This window comes from Ptychodera flava, chromosome 4 (genome assembly GCF_041260155.1).
Source record: "Ptychodera flava strain L36383 chromosome 4, AS_Pfla_20210202, whole genome shotgun sequence".
NCBI lineage: Eukaryota > Metazoa > Hemichordata > Enteropneusta > Ptychoderidae > Ptychodera > Ptychodera flava.
In genome coordinates this window covers 39226231-39248486 of record NC_091931.1, presented here as the reverse complement: position 1 = coordinate 39248486, position 22256 = coordinate 39226231, and the positions used below count along the sequence as shown (strand labels likewise).

At 38.8% G+C, this 22256-nt stretch overlaps 1 protein-coding gene across 1 annotated transcript; it reads right to left on the bottom strand.

The window, feature by feature from the left end:
• Positions 1-9215: 9215 nt before the first annotated feature.
• On the bottom strand, positions 9216-22256 carry LOC139131720 (indolethylamine N-methyltransferase-like). The gene is made up of 3 exons (XM_070697919.1): positions 22039-22256; positions 19236-19442; positions 9216-9896 (listed from the first exon to the last, which is right to left on the bottom strand). The coding sequence occupies exons 2-3, from the start codon at positions 19295-19297 to the stop codon at positions 9464-9466; spliced, it is 495 nt and encodes a 164-aa protein (XP_070554020.1). The 5' UTR covers positions 19298-19442; positions 22039-22256; the 3' UTR covers positions 9216-9463.

Here is a 22256-nt window from a genome sequence, read left to right as displayed (position 1 = left end):
AGCTAGCAGTAACCCCCTTTGTAGCTTATGATATTCTGAATCCAATCCTCCCATTCCTCCACCTACCCTTGGTCACAAGCAAAGACGGTTCACCTGGAGGAATATGGCTGTGGGTATTCGAGAAATACTTTTGTCAACTAGAAAAAGGAGGAAGATTGAGCAAATTCGTGCATGTAGTTATAATAACAGTCAGCAATTCAGGCTGTCTGACGAGGACGTGGTTAAAGAGTACTGTGAATATATTTTGCACCAGGTCCATTTATCGTGTCACACTTTTGCCACGCTTGCGTATGACAAAATCTATCTAGATGCATGTACCAACCTTAAAGTGGCACTCCCACTTGGTAACATTTTAAAAACACATTTTGACGTGGCGACTGCGCGCGGATCACGAGATATCGATAAAAACATGTCCTCAAAAAGTAAAAGTTTGAATTCTGGTGGCCCACCGAAATTCATCTGATATCGAACGTTCGGTACTGGGGCCATTGTCAACTAAGCTATGGAGTAGGAGTCTACGCTAACGCTTCTGTACGCCCACGGTCCCTCCACAAAGGAGGGACCGTGATACGCCACAGTACCACTCGCGTCGGTGATCGGTCATGCCCCGTTGGGGAAAGCTGAGTCTTACCGACTCGGAGAAAAAACGGAAAACAAGGTTTGCTGATTCCACCAGAATTCGCATAGTTCATTAGCACAGATACGTGCGGTTAATGGCATAGCGGCCGCTGCGTGGTAGGCACGCATACACGCGGCGGCCACTATGTATCGAACCACGCGTAACTGTGTGGCAGACGACAAAATGTAATCTTCAGAGGCAGCTAACTAATATTTTACACGTAAAAACTGATATCTATGTGGTTTTGGTTAAAAATATAATAGAACTGACTGAGAATAATGAAGACGACAAAAACTAAGGAGAAGTTTAAAAAAAATTACCTGAAGTGAAGGCATAATGCTGTATATAAAGTCTTCGCAGTGGGAAGTAAATTAATTGCGTCGTTCGAACTTATTATGGACTCCCTAGAATATCGTCAATCAGCACAACAACAAACCTTCGGGGGATTTCGGGTCATAATCAGAAACGATCGTAAAACTTCGGGATGTGAAAAATACGCTCGGGAAATGACATGTTTTTATCGATATCTCGCGATCCGCGCGCAGTCGCCACGTCAAATATCGACCGTTGGCATTAAAATAAAATGTTTTTAAAATGTTACCAAATGGGAGTGCCTCCTTAACAATATAACCTATCAGCAACCTATACCTATGTGCATTTTACATCAAAATGTACGCAATACACTAAATTGACTGAAAATATTACTTTCATTTCATACTTAGCACGGAATACTCCATGGGCATAAAGTATAACACAGATCATTATTTCATCTTTACTCACCAAGAAGAACATACATCAAACAAGCAAATTATTGGTGTGTCGTTAGAACCTAAAAACCTAGATCCATAATCAAGAAAGAGCAGGTGCAATGCAAGGCCCTTCGGAAACTGAACTTGCTATGAAAAAATATCAATGTAAGAAAATGGCGATTTTGGGAATAAGCAGAAGAGATGAAACTTTCCCGTGAGAAACACTGCCGATAGGTCTACACTGGAGTTAATAAATAATTTACATCGCCATGCATCTTATACTATATAGGATTATGTCATAAGACAAGGCAGCTGGTCGTAGGAGAAATCTCTGATCAAGTTGTTAATATGTCTGCATAAAATTATGCTAATGAACCTTTTATACAAAAAGTTTATGTATCAGGCCGGGCCAAACCTTTTCCCGTTTTCAAGATTTCATCGCTGGGCTATCAATGGAAAGTGCGCCGCTGGCGGTAGGGATAAAAATGGCAGGGAGGCTGGCTCGGGTATAGTTTGGTTCCTTGCCCCTTTCTACTGCTGGCTAGCTCGGGTAATGGTCTCAGGTCACTTGTCTCAGGTGCAATTTCTTCTTGGGAGGGCGCTATATGTACGTGATTTGTTTGATTTTTTCTCGGGACGCACGCACGCGTGTCGGGACGTGAACAAGTACCGTCGTCCACTCCCAACCGCTAGTGGCGCACTTTACGATGATTCCTATTTGTTAGCGAAATATCGGGATATGGAAGGGGCTTGTCAGAGCCTACTAGAAATGCTTGGTATGTTTAAGTTAAAGGAGGATAGTTGTGGCCTGAGCAAACCTTGAAATAGTTATTTTCGTGAAAGAAAGCAATGGATACGCCATGAAATAAGTGAAAATAGAATAAAGCAAAAATTTCACATTTCACAGAAGACTTTCACTGTTTATCACAAAATAATTTCAAATAGTTTGTATGCTCGTATGGTTATTTCAATATTTCAATAAAAGGTTGTGCTTCAAAAACTGCTTTATTGAACAATATTACTAAGTATGCATACCGTCTTATTTTGAATTTAGGCTTTTCAAAATGCAATTACAACCTTGTAACTTCTGAGAATATTCGCTCAGTAAAATGTCTATTCTCAGTATCTTTTCTCGTAACAGGTTTCTTTGATAGGTTTGAATTTAAACATAATAATCTCACTGTCACAAATGTGAATTAAAATTTATAAAAGGATAAGTGGACTTTGTTAAACTTGATTACTGGTAGTTTCAGGTGACAAGTGTCATTGATTGGATGTAAAGGTGAAGTGTCAGATTACATTGATGTTTCCTTTGGCGAAGTTTGCCCATGACGTGTACAATATACTACTTCAGCAATTCAAACAACATGTATGTGAGCAGGTAGGGAAAGCTTTCCCTTGGTGTCAGGCAACGTGCCAATGCATTGGTCAGACTCTATGATAGAAATGTGGTAGACGTATTGTCGTCATCGAGGCAAAGCACTACACCCAGTCCAGTATTATTAGCAAGAAGCAAGTCGAGCAGCTGCTCAATTACAAAGGAGTAACGCACGCTGACGGCGCCACTGGACGCCGACACTGAGGAACTGATGAGAGCGAATGCGACTTGTGAGGGCGGATGTTATTAACCTGTTGAGTAACTTTCGAGCGGCGAAGCACGCTATTCTGGCACAGTTTAGCCGAAGCAACAACTACGAGCAGGCGAGTATCTCACCGTGAAGAAGCAAGCTGCATAGAACTTGCAAACATTTGATTTTACTGAAGTCCATAACCAGTGTGCGAAATTAAGAGAAAATAGCTTCAGGTCATAAGGACCTGCACCAAGCCAAAGCTTCAGGTCCTTACAGAAAACTACCGGTCCTCAATAAATGCAGTGTTAACGACCATTAAAGTCAACTTCTCCACCAATACTATGCTTTTGAATGTTGTAATATTTCAAGTATTCACTCCAAAGGACTATTGCGCACATAAATTGCAGAATAGTGTAAGTGAATGATCATGAAATGTTCATCTACATGATCTGGAATCTGACAGGATCTGTCATGAGCACACATTTGTCAATGTTTTCCACCAAAGGGGGGGGGGGGACTATGGGACTAACAGGAGAATTTGACATTTTTTCTAGCCATGTCAAATCCCCCCACTCTCGGACTATAAAACGATATCAAACACCCAGGGGCCGGGGAATACGGTCTCATTCACTGGCTACATGTGGATGATGAAAGCGAGAAAGTTTGTCTCTCATGACTTTCTATGGGGAATGTTGTTCTCTACATTACTATGTACAATTGTACACTACACCAGGGCATGTGATATTGTGATTTGAAAATGGTTGGCGAGCTGAAAATCACTTCTGAAATAAACCAAGGCAGGTGGTAGAAGAGTGAGTGAATAACTTAGTACCCTGAAAACAGTCATGAGCAAGGGGAGTGTATGAATAAATTTTTATGCAAACATTGATAACTACGACTTTTTTATTGTAATGTAAAACAGAAGGGAGAAAATACCTGGTATGTATTTTGATATGGCGTATGGATTACTTTCAAATTTTTTCAAAAAATATAAAGATGCTTAAATATGACCTCTGTTGCATTCATGAAGAAACAGATGAAGTTATACTTTCAATTAAAAGGACAAGTATCGTAACTTTTTCTCAATTATAGAAATTGCAGACAACATGAATGGCACACGACGCCACTCGCGGAAATAAATGCATATTTTCTGATCGAAAAGTTTTGCCTTAGCGATTGCTGGGTCTCATCGCCCTTTGAAAGCTTAAAGTTATTAAAATGACTCTGAAAAGTTTGACAAACACTCAATACTGCTGAAAACATCGACAAGATCAGTTAATGATACCGTAAAATCTGAAAAGACGTAATTTTTTGCGACATTTAGGCCTATACAGTCCAGGATGACGGTGAGTTTTGCCTGCCTGTCGTGAAACGGTATACATCGAAACAATTTGAAGCCCTAATCTCGGCCTCTGAGAGTATACACGAGGGATCGTGCAACTCGACAAAACTGTTAATGATAAGGCCGCTCTCTTTTATAAAATGTACACTTGTTATCACGATATATCCTGGTAACAGTAGGCCTTGTGAACTTTGGTTAAATACCAACGAGCAAGCAAGATGTTCTAGCGGTCCACAAACAAACGCAGCGAAACGTGAACTTGCCTGTCGACTGCAGGTAGACTTTTAGGCTGTCGTGTAACATCTAGTCCTTGTATCGGGCGTAGTTCAAACCATAGATGTAAAAAAATACCTCCATGTTCAAAACCAAATATGTTTATTTTAGTCAACAGCACTGTTCTCGTAGTAGGTTTTTGTCCTAAACTCTTCTATGAACCGCTTATGTTTTGAGCGCTTCAATGGAAAATCAAAGCGAGGAAAATGGAGTCAGTTCGATAAAATTAAGGGCTGTATTATGTACATTTGTGTACATGTAAATTCCGAACACTTAAAGTGTGGAACTAGTGAAGTGATACTGGGTGTTGTTATCATATATGACTCAGATATGTTAACATTACCAGGGTTACACTCAATAGACGAGTATTATTATAATATTGTGTCACATTGTTGCACCAAAATCAATCCATTCCATTCCTAGAATCTGCATGCACGGACGTAATTCATCCTGATCTGAATGTAATCAGCTTCACCGTGCTATGCGCGTCGGAGGGATTAGACTCTTTGTAAATGTAAAGTCGCAAGACAAAAAAAATACCAAGTTGCGACATTGTCAACCCCCCCGGTCTGGCGTACCATAGAAATCGAATTCCCCACAACCAGGACGCGAAGTGCGATCAATATCCCCTGTTGCCCCGCACTCCGGGGGATCCCACGGTGGAAAACATTGATAGATGCATGACATTCAAGTCTGAATCGCATGATTCAGAGTCAGTCATCATCTGCATCTGTTACATCTGTTACAGGTCTTGATGGAGAAATTTCCATCATTTATTCCAAATTCCAGTCGGTCATAAGGACCGACATGTTGCTAAAAACTTTCGGCCCGACGAGAAATCTGTCGGTCTCGGACCGTCGGACCGACGTTAATTTCGCACACTGTCCATAACCTTCTTAGGCGTCATTTACAAACACTAGCTAGGAGAGCTGGATGAATTCGGGAGGGGGGTTAAAATTCCGGGGGGGGGGGGGCTAGTAGAGAGGGGATTTCAAAAGTTGCACTGGGTATAGGGGATCTGAAATATTATTGTTTCCAATGTTTGTACATTGTCAGATACCACAGTTGATCAGGTGATTCAACGTGAAATGAAATTCTGGAATGATTTTATAGCATTTCGTGATTTTTATTTTGAAAAAATCTAACATATTATGAATGCAGTTGAATTGTCATAAAAACGACAACTAGACATTTAACAGTGGACAAATCTGCAGCTGTTGATAATTTTTTTTCCTTTTCAATACTTCCATTCCATGTATCAACAACATGTTCATGCTCTCTCCCCGCAGCATGCTGAAAACACCAATATTCAAATTATCAACAAAGCCTGTATATGAATAACTATTGTTGACGATTTGATTATCGTCCACACTGGAGGCCATTTGTCAACGATGCAAATGCACAATACACAGGCAGTTTTTTGTTGTGTTCATTATGGTGTTTTGTTAATCCTTCCTGGGGCATGTCAGAATACCAATATGCAGCTTGTAAACAAAGCCAATACGACGATTATATAATTCTTGACAATTGAGTTAAAAGACATATCTTCAATAGGTTTCTTTCTCGGTTTAAACCTGAATTTCTTGTCCCACTCCCAATTGTATGTATAAAAATACCAAGTATTCACTTCAATATTATCAAAATTAAGTTGTACATTGTTATTTTGGCAGGTTCCGGAAAGTATACAGCGAAACGTTTATCACATCTATGTTGACTACCATCAAACCTTGTCTTACCCAAACAAAGTGTATAATACCAATGGATCAAATCAAACGTCGATACTAAAACATTTGAAAGAATTACTGCATACTTTGCAATCGAATAACATCAAATAAAGTTCCATCCACACATTTAATATTCACATGAATCCTAGTTTATACAATTTCTAAATACATGTAAATCTGGATGTGAAAGAATTGCAAAGCGATTTAACAAAATACATATTCCTTGATGGTCTTTTCAGTGTGAACAATCCCAGTAGAACAAATTATCTCCATCATATTTATTCAGATGAGTTAGAGATCAAAGAAACACATAAAGTGTGGATTTAGCTTCATATCTTAAGCTGTTTATTTAAATAAGACAGAAGACAGAATACTCTATGCACAAAGTTATATGACAAGCGGGATGAATTTTGATTTTCAAATTTCCAACTATCCATGTACTTGTCCAGCAATATTCCATCTGCTCCTGCTTATGGTGTATGTGTTTCACAACTCCGGGAATGCTGTAGAGCTTGCTGTTCATATGACGACTTTTGAGTAGGACATACATCATTGGCAATAAAGTTAGTGAGGCAGGGCTTCTCGGAAAGGCTTTCAAGATCGTTTAAGAAGTTCTATGGTAGATACGAAGATACATTTTCCGAATACGACATATCTGTTACACAAATCATACGTGACAGTATTCCTAGAACTTTGACAAATAAAATGATTCCGTAGCTTCACATGATTACCATTGATTTTGGCACTTTTGGGCCATTATTGACGGGTGCAGCATGCTTGCAGGGTCTAGCAATTCCGGACACCTGGTACCACCATGCATTACTTAGGGAGCCTTCAGTAATTACAGGGGGTGGGCCGGTGGAATTTCGCGCACACCTGTACCGTAAAATGTGACCCTCCCCCTATCCTCCTGTCTAAAATGTGACCCTCCCCCTTGCCCGACATTCTAAAACTTGACCCTCCCCCCAACCACTGCGGTATTCTCCCCAGGAATAACTAAAACAGTATCAGCTAATTTACATAACAATTGGGCTGGTCTTTTTGGAGGGACAGTGGCAATTTATCACGCAAGAATTTTGAAGAGATATGGTATTTCATACATTTGAGGGAGGGTCATCATATTTTGTGCAACTATAAGAAGGCAAGATGTGGCTGATTTAGTGCTTTATCCAAAATATCAAATCATAATACATGGAGTCTATCAGGAAATTATTGACAATTTACCCCCACAAATCATGCTACATCTGTATATTATATATGTTTGATAATGTATTTAAATGTACTTTGCGTGCATTTGTGCACAAGAAATTTATTTCTGAATTTCATCTAAAAAGTTGGTTCACTATCCATGGTGTCTATGATGAAATTATGAATAGTTTTTTCAATACAAAAATAGGTAAATCTTTGCATTTGTGTACTCTTGATTATTGATATTAATGTTCTTGATTAGACTAGAGTGGTTACAAGTCTATGGTTGTGTAAGAAATTTGATTTTGGAATTTCACCGAAATGTTGATTCACTATGCATAGCGGTCTATGATGAAACTATGAATAATTTTTTCAGTACAAAATTAGATAAATCTGTGCATTTATGTATGCTTGATTATTTAGATTATTGTTCTTGATTAGACTAGAGTGGTTACAAGTCTATGGTTGTGTAAGAAATTTGATTTTGGAATTTCACCGAAATGTCAATTCACTATGCATGGCGGTCTATAATGTGTACATATTTTGTTGGTGATTTCCTATTCAGGAAATATCACATGGACAATCAAAGTTTTGGCCATAAAATCAGTTTCTGTCAAAAGTGACCCTCCCCCCAAGATAGGTTTATAAAAAGTGACCCTCCCCCTTGAACTGTTTTCTAAAAAGTGACTCTCCCCCATTCCACCGCCCACCCCCTGTAATTACTGTAGGCTCCCTTATATTATGATTTTGACTGTTTGAAGCTATACTTAAGCCTGTTGTAGAAGAACATTATACTTTAATTTCATTTTCTCCGTGTAATCAAATTTTGCCTGAGATGACTCATCAAAATTCAAATCGGCAAAAAACACATGAAGAAGAAGGTGCTTGTCCTAAAATTGCCCATCGGTCTTCATATAGAAAATAAACGTGCACGATCTCTTCATAAGCGACTATTTATGCGAGGTTGCGAGTAAAAGCTCTGAGAAAATCTGGTTAAATAAAACCACATTTGCAAAATCATCAGTTAAAACACAGGTACATCATATCATTGCAAGCTCCACCTCTTTCGACCAAGATTTCAAAACTCATCAGCGGGCGGGGAGAAAAAATCGACATTTACTGTGAGAGGGAAGAAATTTCATTATTTTCAGCGGGCGAGGAGAAAATTGTTGGGTATTGGAAAATACGTAGAGGGAGGGGAGAGCCATGGCTGATGATAGAACTTGAGGGGAGATTAAGCGCCTAACGTAGATGGCAGCAATGTTTCAAGGTATACTGCAAGCTGCTGGCGCGGTTTTGTGTTAATCTAGGTTTCCTTGTGGTCATCTAGTGGGCAACGGGGAATTTCAGTGGTGGGAAGAGGAAAGTGGGGAGCTTGAATTGTTGTGGGGAGTGGGGAGCGGGCAGACCATAGATACTGGAGGGTAATGGGCATCATAATTTCAGTGGGAGGCGAAATTGCTAAGGCTTTATTCACAAATATTGGAGAATAGCCAGCGAGAGGTCGTCCAGATACGTACACACAGTCTTGGCTTCCATTTTTTCCAAGATAAAATATGTTCATTTCTTATGTCCAGTAGTCACATTCTGTAAGGCGTGAGAGATACATATAGAGTAAAATTGTCCGGGAGCAAGGGTTTTTGAATAAAATCTATAAGTTGTGGCTTCAACGTACAGCAGATGTGAATTACAGAAAAACATTCTTCCCATCATAAATATCAACACAATTTTTGAAGTGATCATACGAGCTCACATATAATGATTACTTTAATTTATTAATGATAATTTACAACCACCATGGAATTATTAGATTCCTTAAACAAATATTGTTTTTGTCAAATATCATTTCGTCTATGACTACGTTACATCAAACATTTCTCAGCAATTAATCAGTGTTGTATTAGTCTCCCTCTTTTTACCTTATAAAGAAGCTGGGAAATATATGGAGGATAAAATTACTTCGTTACAATACGTATGTTCCGAGTGTCTCAATTTGTTCACTGTTTTATAGCAGCCAGGAACAATATTCCTTCACCATCTGTCACCCTTTCGCCGTTGTACCCCTCTGAGTACGTGTCGGAAATTGTTGAGGATACGATACGGCACCCTGCCTCGACGACGGCTTCTTTTACGAGTGGTTCATCGACTTGAAGACTGTAAAAGTGCGCTTGTCCGGCGGTGTAGTCAGACTCGTTGACCGTATTGAACATGATTAGGATACCACCAGGCTTCAGAAGTTTGATAATGCTCTTCATGGATTCTTTGAAGGAGTTCTTGTCGGGGCTGGCAGCTTCCACACAATATGAGGTCATTATGGCATCAAACGGTTCATACACTTTTGGCTCCAGTGGATTTGACTTAAGGAGATCGCAGGGTATTATCTCTTTGATGGATCGGCGTAACAAGGCCTGTCTATCCTCCCATGTACTTCTGTAGGTCGAAAAGGTAACAGGTTAGATTATCTACTGCCCTCAAGACAGACAACATCTTGTTTCTAGTGGTACAGCAGAATTTAATAGCTATTACAGACTCGATAAAGCTGTTTACCCCAACATAATCACGCGCACGCCTGACGTGTGAATTGATTTATATATAGTACCGCGTTCCCGATGATATCGCTGCATTTTCTTAGAAACATGCGTGTGTAATTTTTAAGAAAGACCAATTTCTTTATGTAACGACTATTCTTAAACCTCGTCCGACTCTCAAATTAAATTTGCAAATTTCCTTTGATGTGTAATACTGCGTGAAGACAAGCAGTATCATTTCAAGTAATCGCTAATTTGCGTATTTGATAAACTTTCATAATTACTTTGATCTGTCTAGAAATGCTGCATCAAATTTGATGACACGTGGCACAGATGTTGATCTTTTTTAGTGTTATGGCACGCAAAGAAATGTCAATAAGTTGCTGATTTCCATATTTAATGAATTTTCGTGATTATGCTGGTATTTCAAGAAATGGTTCATCACATTTCATGAAATGTGGTACAGGTGATAATCTGTCAGTGTTATAATGGAATGCAAAAATATTTGGCAACATCCTGTCGATAAATTATTGACTTATTTAATGAACTTATGTAATTAGGGTGGCAGCCCACATTGGTTTTACGTTTTCATCACCATGGAACTCATTCTGAATCACAGACCAATTAATGAACAGGACTCTATCCTCTCCAAGGACTTGTAATCAAAGTGCACATTAACAAGTAGGGACTGTGTGGTCAACGATGACTTGTTTGAAATATTATCATACTATACGAGGTTGCTTGTCTAAATTAATGAAAAAAATCAAGAAAATTCAAAAACAACTACACGCAATTATGACTAAGTGTCGATAAAAATTACAAAGGACCTCAAAAGAGGGATAAACTGCAGCAAGTGAAAATGAATAAAGTAAAATTAGGCCGATACAATACTTGTTAAAAGGCAGAGGATAAAAACTGCAATAGTTAAAACAAATACAGTAAAATACTGACCGAGCAGCGGGAAATAAAACACTTGCAAATCGCAGAGACTAAAACACACAGACGTTTCGGGTACTGACGAAGGTACCGCGTAAAACACACGAGTATACGATGACGTTAAACAGAGAAAAATTCCATGGGATTATATATTTATCACATGAACAGTCTTCTTATTTTTCTTTGATTTGCATGGATCAAAATTATTGTAACAAATTTCATGATTTTTGTCGCGATTTCGTGTTTATTTACGCGGATTACTTTCATTAATGAGTAAAGCGACCCGTCACCCAGGAGATGTGCAAATGTTTCCAGGTGTACTTTCATTCATAAATCCGATCAAGTTGAAATTTTGATACATCGAATGGTATCTCCAACAATAAGACATACGGATTAGGTCACGTGAACGTGTCAATCATTGTCTCACACTGGACCGATGCCTTCCAAGGCAAGTCGGCCATCGGCGGACATAGCTTTCACCGCGCTAGCGACGGATAGCCATAGTATTTTGAGTTAATTAGAATATTTACAAATTATATTTATGAAGTAAATGCAACGACACGATCTAACAGTACTTCTTATTCTTACAGATGCCGTGGCTTTTAAAATATCACTATATATGCTGATGATTCAGCTCTTCTTGTGTCTGGCAGAGATGTTGAACATATTCAAACAAAACTTAGTAAGGAATTGGGTTATCTCAATGAGTGGCTAATTGATAATAAATGTCTCTTCATGTCGGTAAAAACAGAATCTATTTTGTTTGGTTCAAGTCGAAAATTAAAACAGTGTTCGGAAATGCAGGTTCTGTGTGGGGATGTCAACATCGCTGCAAAACAGTGTGTGCAATATCTTGGTAAGGACTTGGATCAATCCTTGTCTGGTGAAAAAGTAGCATCTAAGGTTATTAAAAAGACATGCTCTCGTCTCAAATTTTATATCGTAATAAGAAGTTTTTAGATTATCATACGAGAAAACTGTTGGCTAACTGTTTGACACAATGCCATTTGATTATGCAAGCTCTTACTGTTAGAGTGCCTTGACTCTAAAAAGCAAACAAAAACTTCAAACTTCCAAAATAAAGTTATACGGTTTGTCCTTGGTATGTCAGCAAGAGCACACCTTGAATCGGTTCACTTCAAACAAATGGGATGGCTACCTGTTAGCCACAGAGTCGCATATATAAAACTCAATCATGTTCATAGAGTTACATTAGGATTAGCACCGAAATATTTGTCTGATAATTTTGCTTTTAACAGTCTTGTCCATAGAACGAGATCCGGACCCTATTCTATTTTTATTCAAGGTGGGGCTCGGTTTTATCAGAATAGTTTTGTATATACAGCTAGTGTTAAATTGAACAAAGTTCCAAGAAATATACAGAGTATTACTTCAAATTCTCTATTTAAAAGAAAGTTAAAGAAGTATTTTATGAAGCTGCAATGAATCAACGTGAGCAAAATGATTTTGTTTTTAATTAATTGTTGTCGTGCCGATTTGCTTGTGATTTTATTTTTCGTGGGACCACAGTGGAAATAAGTTTTTAACTTTTCTGTGTTATCCCAGCACTTTTGTCTTTGTCTTTTTTCTTGTTTGTATTGTATGGTTATTTTTTAAGTGCTAAATAAAACTAGAAAGCATTTGCAAGCAAAAGCGAAGTTCCAGAGACCAGAGCAGCGGAAGAAACAAGAGAATGTGTGACAAAGATAGGTGCAGAATGAAAGAGTGCTTTGGATTTTAATATTCAAGCACGTACATAGTTAGGGCTGCTAGCAGTAAACACCATATACAACTAAAAGCAAGGCAGTCCACAGATTACAAATGCCTACATGTACGGTAAAAACGCAACAGATACATACGGGGCGACAACGCACGGAAATGTATATCAGACGACATTCTCGCGAGCCAGAGCAATAATTTTCGCTTCGCTGACCTACGCAAAAATCAATCGCTTGACGGGTAGCGCTGAGTTGTTGCCGTAAAGAGGCGTATGCTTTACGACGATGATCAGACGAGAGGAAACATCGGACCTAGGCCGTTGAAATTGAAAACCGACGCCACATGCATTTTCATTTGATTAAAAGCACAGACTAAAACAATTTTCATTGCAATGTCGCTGTTTTCACGAGATACTGACCGTTGATCTTGGAAAGTTGAGCTGCTTTAACGTGCAGCCAACGCATGCCGGCGCCGGTGCGGTGACAGGGCTGTGTGTTATCGGCGTTAAGGCGCCGTAAAATAAATTCTTTGTTTGCCGTCCGCGTGCGGGTAGGTTTTGTGACGAAATATGAAAAACAAACACAGATCGTATGCTCGAAAATACGACGCGTTGGTCCTTCCTTTGTTGGCAATGACGCAGCAACTTACTCAAATGTCTAAAAAACGCAAATGTCGGACGATCGTTTCGATACAAATCAGATTACCTATCGTAAAAGGGGTATATGAACCGCTGTACGTAAAGTGTGTATGTGCACCTCCTGTTGTGGTGGACTGCAGTATACCGTAAGTAGAGATCGATCGACCGTTTCACAAGTTTATTTCTCCCTCAAAGTTTCCAAATCGGCGGAAGTGCGCTGTATTGGCTTGGTCTCCATACAACACGGATCGAAAACAATTCTTGACTGGTTTAGCTTCGAATAAGGAATGGAACTGAATTTCCATCAGCTTCTGCGCGATCCGCGATTGATCACGAGGGGGCAAGCAGCCCGGTGGTGGGGCAAGCAGTTACCGCCGGTGAAATGTTCGTTGTTGAATGCTCCAAATAGTTCGTACGCAGTATAAGTTGCTTTCACTTTGAACACTGTTTTGTGCTAAAAACGATGTGGTCATTTTATAAGTCCGGATTAGAATTCAGTTTTCAAAAATAGCAATGGCCATTCGGCATTGCTGTCTTGACAAACAGAATATTCAGCATTTTAGTATGCAATAGCGCTGATCACTTAACGTCATTTTTCTTTCATTAATGTGCAAAAATTTGTCCGCATTTTCAGCAAGAACGATGAAATCAAAACCTGCTAGCGTCATAATGCATACAGAAAATCACACTAATTCATATGAATTTATGGCTCAGACTACAAGTTGCAACAACGACCGCGCATGCAGTAACACAATTTGTCCGATTTTCAGGCAGCGGTGTTCGAAGTCGCGCGCGCAGCTATATATAGTAACAAACCTGACACCGAGATCAGCGCTATTAGAATTCGGGTAAAAGACTAGTTGATACACAAAATTCAGAATAAATAGCCTTTAAAGTTACAGCTAATGGAGCATTTAACTCAACAGAAACAGTACTTGTATTTATTTGACACTTAAAAAGGAGGATTTGTACTCAAGGCTGTTATGATTTGCTCAGCTACCCACTCTTCTACTGCAAAAATTCTAATTGTATGCACAGTCCCTCTATCCACTATGGATAGAGGGACTGTGTTGTATGGAAGAGACAGTAGTTTCACCTTTTACCAAGATGTTTAGCATTTGTTTTCTGAGTGACATCTATACTTTGTTATACTCAGTAACTTTTGCAGTTTAATATGTGGAATGTTCAGGTTTTGCAAGAACACCTTTTTGTTGTAAGCTTACCCCAACATTTCGAAATAGTGTTTCGTTGGTACTATATAGACTTTACTTCTCGGTAGACAAGCTTGACAGGTGCCGTCCAAGCTACGCTTCTCCAATTGTCTAAATGCCCTGGACTACTCTTTGGTCGTTGTGTCCTCCTGCCCTGTCTGTTGTATTTTTCTCTCTTGTCCTTTCCCGTATTATTTTAGAATGGGATTTTTAACTAAGGTTAAAGCTTGGTTTTGATCATGATAGATATAAATTAAAGATAAAAATATACGTCCAATCGTAAACATCAATACAGGTCTCGATCTTAAATTTACGTGTTATAATTAATATACAAATGTCACTTAGACACGTTGCAAAATTGAACCCATTACGTGAAATTCTTAGGTTCCTTCATTAGGTGTTAATTCAAATATATTTTGTTTTCTTCAAAACTTTGTAAACATCCTCGTATACGTAAGTTGCATTTGTCGCAAATATGCTTTTTATTCATATTTGAGATCTTGTTATTTTAATTAATAGTTTTACTGGCACCTATGACCACCGTACCTAGTGCATAAAATCTCCGTCAGAGACAATCTGTAGATCTTCGTACACAACCAGTTGATTACTATCACACTGTACATGTTGTACATTATGTACTGGTATAGTGTTTATTGCCATTGTTATTATGGAATTTTTGTGTGTTCAGACTCAGATCACCTAACTCTAAGTATGCTTGTTGTATTTACACAAGTATAACTTTGTTTCCACGCATGTTTTCAGCGTGCTAATGAAGAGCATAAGAAACACTGCATTGTAAATGTAACAGATGATTTTTCATACTTGTGACCCATAAACCGATGGGAAAGTTAGAGTTTATGCGATTGATCTGTGTTGTTTTTTTTCTGTGTTTGTTTTTTTTGCTGGCTGGCTGGTAGGTTTTTCAAAAATCCAAGGACGGCAAACAAAGAATTTTTATTTACACGGCCTAAACGGCCTCGCAGACTGGTATAGGAAAACCGCTGGTGGCTCCTCAGAAATACGGCGGGCAGTTCTCCGCAAAAACAGCCGATTTTGAATCCAAATTTTGCATTGACCTTCGTTTTCGAGCACACCCACCTCGCAAAGGTACACGATGTACCCAGCCGCGCTTGTAAACTTAGGGAAAGCCTAATTTTCTTTCTCTATGCGAGCGAAGCCATCTTATGCGCCGCCATTGTTACATTCGGGCGAAACAGTATAGCGCCACGTACGGCGAGTATTTAGAGAAAAATAAAATCAAAAAGCAACAACAAACAAAGCGAAAGAAAGCTAGAATTATTAATAGCTGAACGCAATATGATAGTCGAGCAATGCAGAATAAAAAATAAATAAATAAGCACACAAGAAATGCCCGTAAAAACCCGTCCGAGCTGAGCGATGACGTCATAAGCGTGTCGCAATGCATTCTGGGTAATTAGGGTAAAATTTGTGTATAGCATGTTCTATGATAGTAATACCGGAAATAGAGAAAAAAAGAAAGAAAGAAAGAAGAAAGAAAGAAAAGAAGAAAGAAAAGAAAGAAAGAAAAGAAAGAAAGAAAGAAGGAAGGAAAGTGAGCAAAAACTAACAGTTCCAGAGCTGGTCTCTGGAACTAATAAATAAATCAAATCACAAGTTTTATACGACCTTGGCGAGCCCGAAAGATTCCGATCGATGACACACAGAATGTACGCATGTAGTGGGCGCAGTACTGCTGTCGCCGGTCTCCGCCGGTGGCCGTCTTTGTCGTCAATGTTTTCGTCTTACGGACTTTGATATTTGCCGTGACACATATATCACCCGTAGGTACATCCCCAGTTTGTTACTTGACGGGAACTCTGTTCTGTTGTGAGTGTTGTCCGAGTCAACTTTCGAAATGCAGTGGATTCAGCGCTGTACTGTAGAGTTTGGCTACAGCTCGACAGCTTATGTCTTCACAACAGCCTTACGCTGCAGGTTTGATTCCGATCGAGAAACAACGGAATAATTTGAGTGATGGAGGACATTTTTCGTTGTTCGTCGAATGGCTTTATACTTGTGCCTTCTATGTAGCTTTCCCGAAGATTATACGGTACTCAGTTTTTAAGTTGAACTTACGTTGAGGTGTATCTTTCGGTTTTATCGCCAACCGGGATCGCCAGGTACGACGTCACTTGGCGATCGCCAGGTACGACGACGTCCACATTGAGCCTTACGACTGGAGCCGTGACGTTACTGAGCCATTAAAATGATCGACGGTATCCTAATTCGATTCTTGGGAGTAGCTAAAGCTTTAGCGACTCGAAATTTCGCTGGACATGCCTTCTATGTTTCCATATCTGAATTTATCGGGTCACTTTTTTGTAAAAATCAGAAAATGCCATGAGAGCACGGCATCGATCACGACAAACCGGTCTGTGTCGCGGTGTGCATGTATGAACGATATACCATTGCAGAAACAAGTTCCGGTTGATGACGTACAACAGGGGTAATGTGGATTTCTTATCTGTGCCGGTGTACGTCACACAGGTGGAGATACGGGCAAGTTCATGTGATAATATATAATTATCACATACATAGACCCAGTTATCCCTATAGTATGACGTCACACTATAGGTATGTGACTACGATGAAATCCATATTCCACTTGTGGTGGATATGGGACCCGGACTACTTTTAAAACGTAAACAAAAAATCTGCTGTTCAGAGTTTATTTTCAAAAATACAAAATACCGTCGATACTATAATTTTTATGATTTTGTTTCTTCGTGGTTGATTTGCAATTGAAGCTTAAAAGTTTGTTTTCTACACCATTAACATTTTAATACGCTCTGTTACTAAAATTTTGTGTTGTCTAGCACGTCAAAAGAGCCCTTCTCGATGTCCATCAAACACCATGATAATCATAGACGATAACCAAAGACAAGTACCAATCATCCCAGCAGCAGTAAGAAGCAACATTGACGGGTTTCATGTTCAACATCGAGCACGCGGCAGTCAACGAGTTGATCCCCCGGGTCGAGCCGAGGAAGCTGAGAGCGTACATCATTTCTGACAGCAATGACAACACTAAGGACTTGAGACACATCAGATGAAATGCTACTCAATTTTTCAAGAGCGACGAGTTAACAAGGTTATCAGTGCAAATAAAGGTGCAAGCTATTGTTTTGTCCATGCATAGTGTGCATCACGTTCCTGTATTTTACCTTGTTGGTAAACTTCGTTTCGCGTCTGAGCTCAGAAAGACATGTTTCTTGCAATCTTACCGATTGAATAAGAGCCGAACACTGTTACTCATTATATTTAAACAAGCTAATTTTGTTCGTAAAATATTAAACATACAATTGATAATTTCGTAAAACATAATAATTGCTAATTTTAAAAATTTCAATACAAAATTTGCTTAGCAGAATTCTTTGAATGATGTTCGAATGTTGACAAAAATAACCCCGTTCTCGATAGCCGCGGTTGAGTGTAGCGACGTCCCACTTGCACGTCCAGTAATTTTATGAATCAATTTTCACGCAAATTAATGTTATAGTAAGTACCAAATAAATACCTTGATTAAAAATCAACAGTCTTTCCTATTTCCGTTTGATTCGCACAGAAAAAAAGCTATTATCCATAACAGCAGCTTCGGCGTGCTCGACATGTACAGCCACAGACAAATAGAAAAACAGACTAGCAACGCGGCATGCCTTTTGTTCCATGGTCGTCTCGGTAGATTATGGCCTTTTCATATTAAAATGAGCTTCAAAGGTGTTAAACTTTTTTGAGACTTTGTTTGTGGTTGATAATTGCACGAGATTATGCGAAAAGTACGACAGCTGAGCGCAGTCAAGTCAGCTGTGACCCAGCCGCGACCGCATAACACAAGCGCATGAATTCTTGTAAAATAGTCCCTCTCGTTCTTTCCCTGTATTATCATTCCTGAAAGGGTTATTCACGGAAAACTGGGTCTATGCATGTGATAAATATATAATCCCCCCCCCGTATTCCTCACTCTTGTGTCTGCGTCGCAGACTCGTGATTCCCCCGTGTCCCCTCTCCCTCGGCTCGGAGGGATACGGCCACTACACGGGGAATCACTCGTCCGCGACGCAGCCACACTCGTTCGGAATACGGGGGAATTATCCAGGGGATGATATATAATAATTCTATATCATTTTCAAAGGAATTCGTGTATTGTAGTAATTCGTACAATACTCGACACTAAACCATACATAATAACCTCAGACGTAATGTGGTAAGAGGGTTGAAAGTAACGGTGTAAATTTGTGTTTCAGTTGACACGTAAACAATATCACCAGTGTTATGAGTATTCCCATGACGTTTATAACGCTGAGAATTTCAGAAAAAGTTAGATTATCCGCTGTATCTAGCCATCATCTTTCGCTTAATACCTATCCTTTTTAAGTACTGGCTGATGCTTAGTAGATGCATATTAAGCTTACCAATAGCGTTGCTTTCTAGCGACACCATAGTTCAGTAAAACCAAAAATATTTGTCTGAAATTTGTGCGAAACTTTCGGTAATTATATATTTCGGTAGGAATCACTAAATTTGCAATCCATCATAACCTCTGTTACCCACCATATGTTACCCACTGTAGTATACTATCCCTCAGCTATTTCAAGGCCATCATGCATGTAAATGCCAAAGAATAAAACAAGGCAGTTTCACCACTGCTTACAGAAAGGTTCACAACGTCTAGAGAACACCCGCGCGGTTTCACTTAATTTACTATATTTAAACTTACCCTTCGCCTTCTCTATCACAAGTACGCTGAATTTGCCGACTCCAGTCAATTGCGTCTGGCATATTTTTCACCCATTTCTCGACAGATTGTCTGCATGTTTCAGAATAATCGAGAAAACAATTTCAGGAAATCGTGTGCAAGCCTGTATTGCGTTGCCGAGGTTGGGGCCACCGCCAATTTCTAATAAACGGGGTCCCGTGAAGTTGCCTGTGAAAAAAATCAGATGGAATTGCAGTTAGGGGGCAATGGAAATGAGCAATTATGGAGTGTAAAATAAATGTTAGCAGCATTAGAGAAACTATATCGAACATAGGAGCAAAAATGTTATCGACCTCTGATTATTACATCTCTAAGTTGAACATGCAACAAAGACATGTCAACAACGGACGCACCAGCTTGCTGGTGCGTTCATTGTTGACTTTGGTCAAAGTTAATCCTGTGATAATCTGGTGACAGCGTCCACAGATTAGTAATTTACCCTTGCTTGCTTTGGCGAATCAGGCAATCAAACACATCAGATAATAATAGACGCACAGTGATAAAAGTTTTCATAGGATTGTCAAAGGGCAAATACGTGAAACAGCGATGCGGACAGAGAAAAATATCTCGTTCCAAAACCTGTACTAACATAAGACAAAGACAACAAATGTTGGCAGTATAAATCTTTATTGGCAATACATATCATAGTAAAATAAACCATGAAACCTAGGCTGAGCCGAAAGAAACCCCTAGCCCCGCTACTACCCTGGAGACGCGCATGTTTTCACATGACCCGCAATTGACGGGAAACAAAACACTTTTTCAAGCCAAAAGCCGAGAGGGATATTGTAATCTAAGTCATTATATAAGCAACTTCCTCTTGATACAACAAAGTGGCTGGAGATGTTTCATGTTGTTTGTGCTAACACCTTTATGGGTGTGAGAAAGTACCTGTTTTAGATACATTTTGACAACACACACAGGAAAACGGTTTTCGTAACTTTATTTTGTATGATTGCTCACGTGTTTACACACGTGAGCATATGTCGCAGCGATGTCTGTCTGTCTGTCTTGTCTGTCCGTCTGTGTGTCTGTCTGTCTGTCTGTTGGTCCGATATCTCAAAAACGGCCCATCAGATCAGAATCAAATCTGTTACATATATTCAGTTAGCAAATGGCAAGAACTGATTAGTTTTTGGTGGGTGTGGCTTGCATACTTTTTGCTCATTTGCATAGTTAATGATGTTAGAAAAAAACAGATGTATATTAAAAATGACTACACACAATTTGATGAGATTTGCTACAAATGTTGATCACACCAAGATATATCAGCAGTGGGAACCATTAAGGGGTGACATGAGAGATAAATGCTAATTTGCATATTTAATGAACTTTCCTAACTAGGGATATATGTCTGATTTGACTCGATCAAAATTAACCAAACTTGGTATGTACATTAAAGATACTATGATTTAACATTATTGAAAGTCATTAAGCGTTTTAACTTCAGCCAATTCCTAATTTGCATATTTCATGAACTTTGTTAATTAGGAATATATATTTGAAATGACTGGACCAAAGTTGATGAAACTTGCTATATACATCAAAGATACTGTGATATAACATTATTGAAAGTCAAAAGACATTTTTAATTCAGCCAAAACCTAATTTTAATATTAAATGAATTTTCATAATTAGGGATATTTATCTGAATTGACTTGATCAAAATTGATGAAACTTACTATGTACATTAAAGACACTATAATACAATATTATTGAAAGTCATTAAGCATTTTCTCTTCAGCCAATTCCTAATTTGCATATTTAATGATCTTTCCTAATTAGAGATATGTCTGAATTGACTTGACCAAAGTTGACAAAATTTGCTACACATATTGCAGATACCATGATACAACATTATTGACAATCATGAAGCATTTTTACTTAAGCCAATTCCTAATTTACATATTTAATGAACTTTGCTTATTAGGGATATATACCGGGATTTACTTGATCAAAGTTGGCAAAACATGCTATGTACATTGATGATTATACCAGGTACTAGGTCAAAACAATATCGAAAGTCATTTCACATTTTCATGTCAGCTAATTTATAATTTGCATATCTAATGAGCTTTCACAGCTAGGCATATACGGCTTGAAGGACTTGGCCAACGGTAATTACACTTGCTAGATAAAGTGGTGATACAATAAGAGCAGTCAAATAACTTTAATATTTTTATTTCAGCTAATTACATATTTGTATACTTCATGACCTTTTAGAATTAATCGGCGGTGATCATTGTTCATTATGTTGATCATATAATTTCAATGAAGTTGCAAACATGTGGCAAAGGTTCCAATTTCACATAACTTCAATATAAATGAAACACGTGAGCATTTTCAGTCATATCTGGTTTTGTTTAATGTTGGTCCAATCGGAAGCATTACGTTTTTCCAAGCCTCCCTCTTACAGTACTATGGTATTCAAAGTTATTAGCCTGGCCCCCAGTCGCCTGGCTTTTCTCGGCAGCTGAGTTACTAGCTGGCCAAGCGGAGGCGTTCAACCCACGGTCTACGCAAGAGCCTACCATTAGTGTGACAGTCTGCTGATGATAATTCCTTCAATTTATTATATATTTTGACACATATGTGCCCACAGACGTGGAGCAAGTCAACAAAGTTATGTACCCTCAATTTTGTCAAGCCCCGCTCCCAAAACTTCCTGCCCCATCCCCACCAAGAGGTGTTTGTGAACGTAGGCATGCAACTTAGCCTTAGAAAACATTCTACAATTCATTGTAATATGTAAGCATATACTTACCTTTACGGAGCGTCTGATGAATCATATCAAAATGGAATCGGGATACTTTTTGTATGTCTGGCTTATCAGAAAAGAAATGTTCTTGGAGGTATGATTTTACATCAAAGACTGAATTATAAGCATCGCCGCTGTGTATCATCGCCATGTCTCTCGTATTACAGCGCGATCAAATTTTTGAGATATGAAAAGCAAGTGAGAACGTATAATTTGACTTTTTT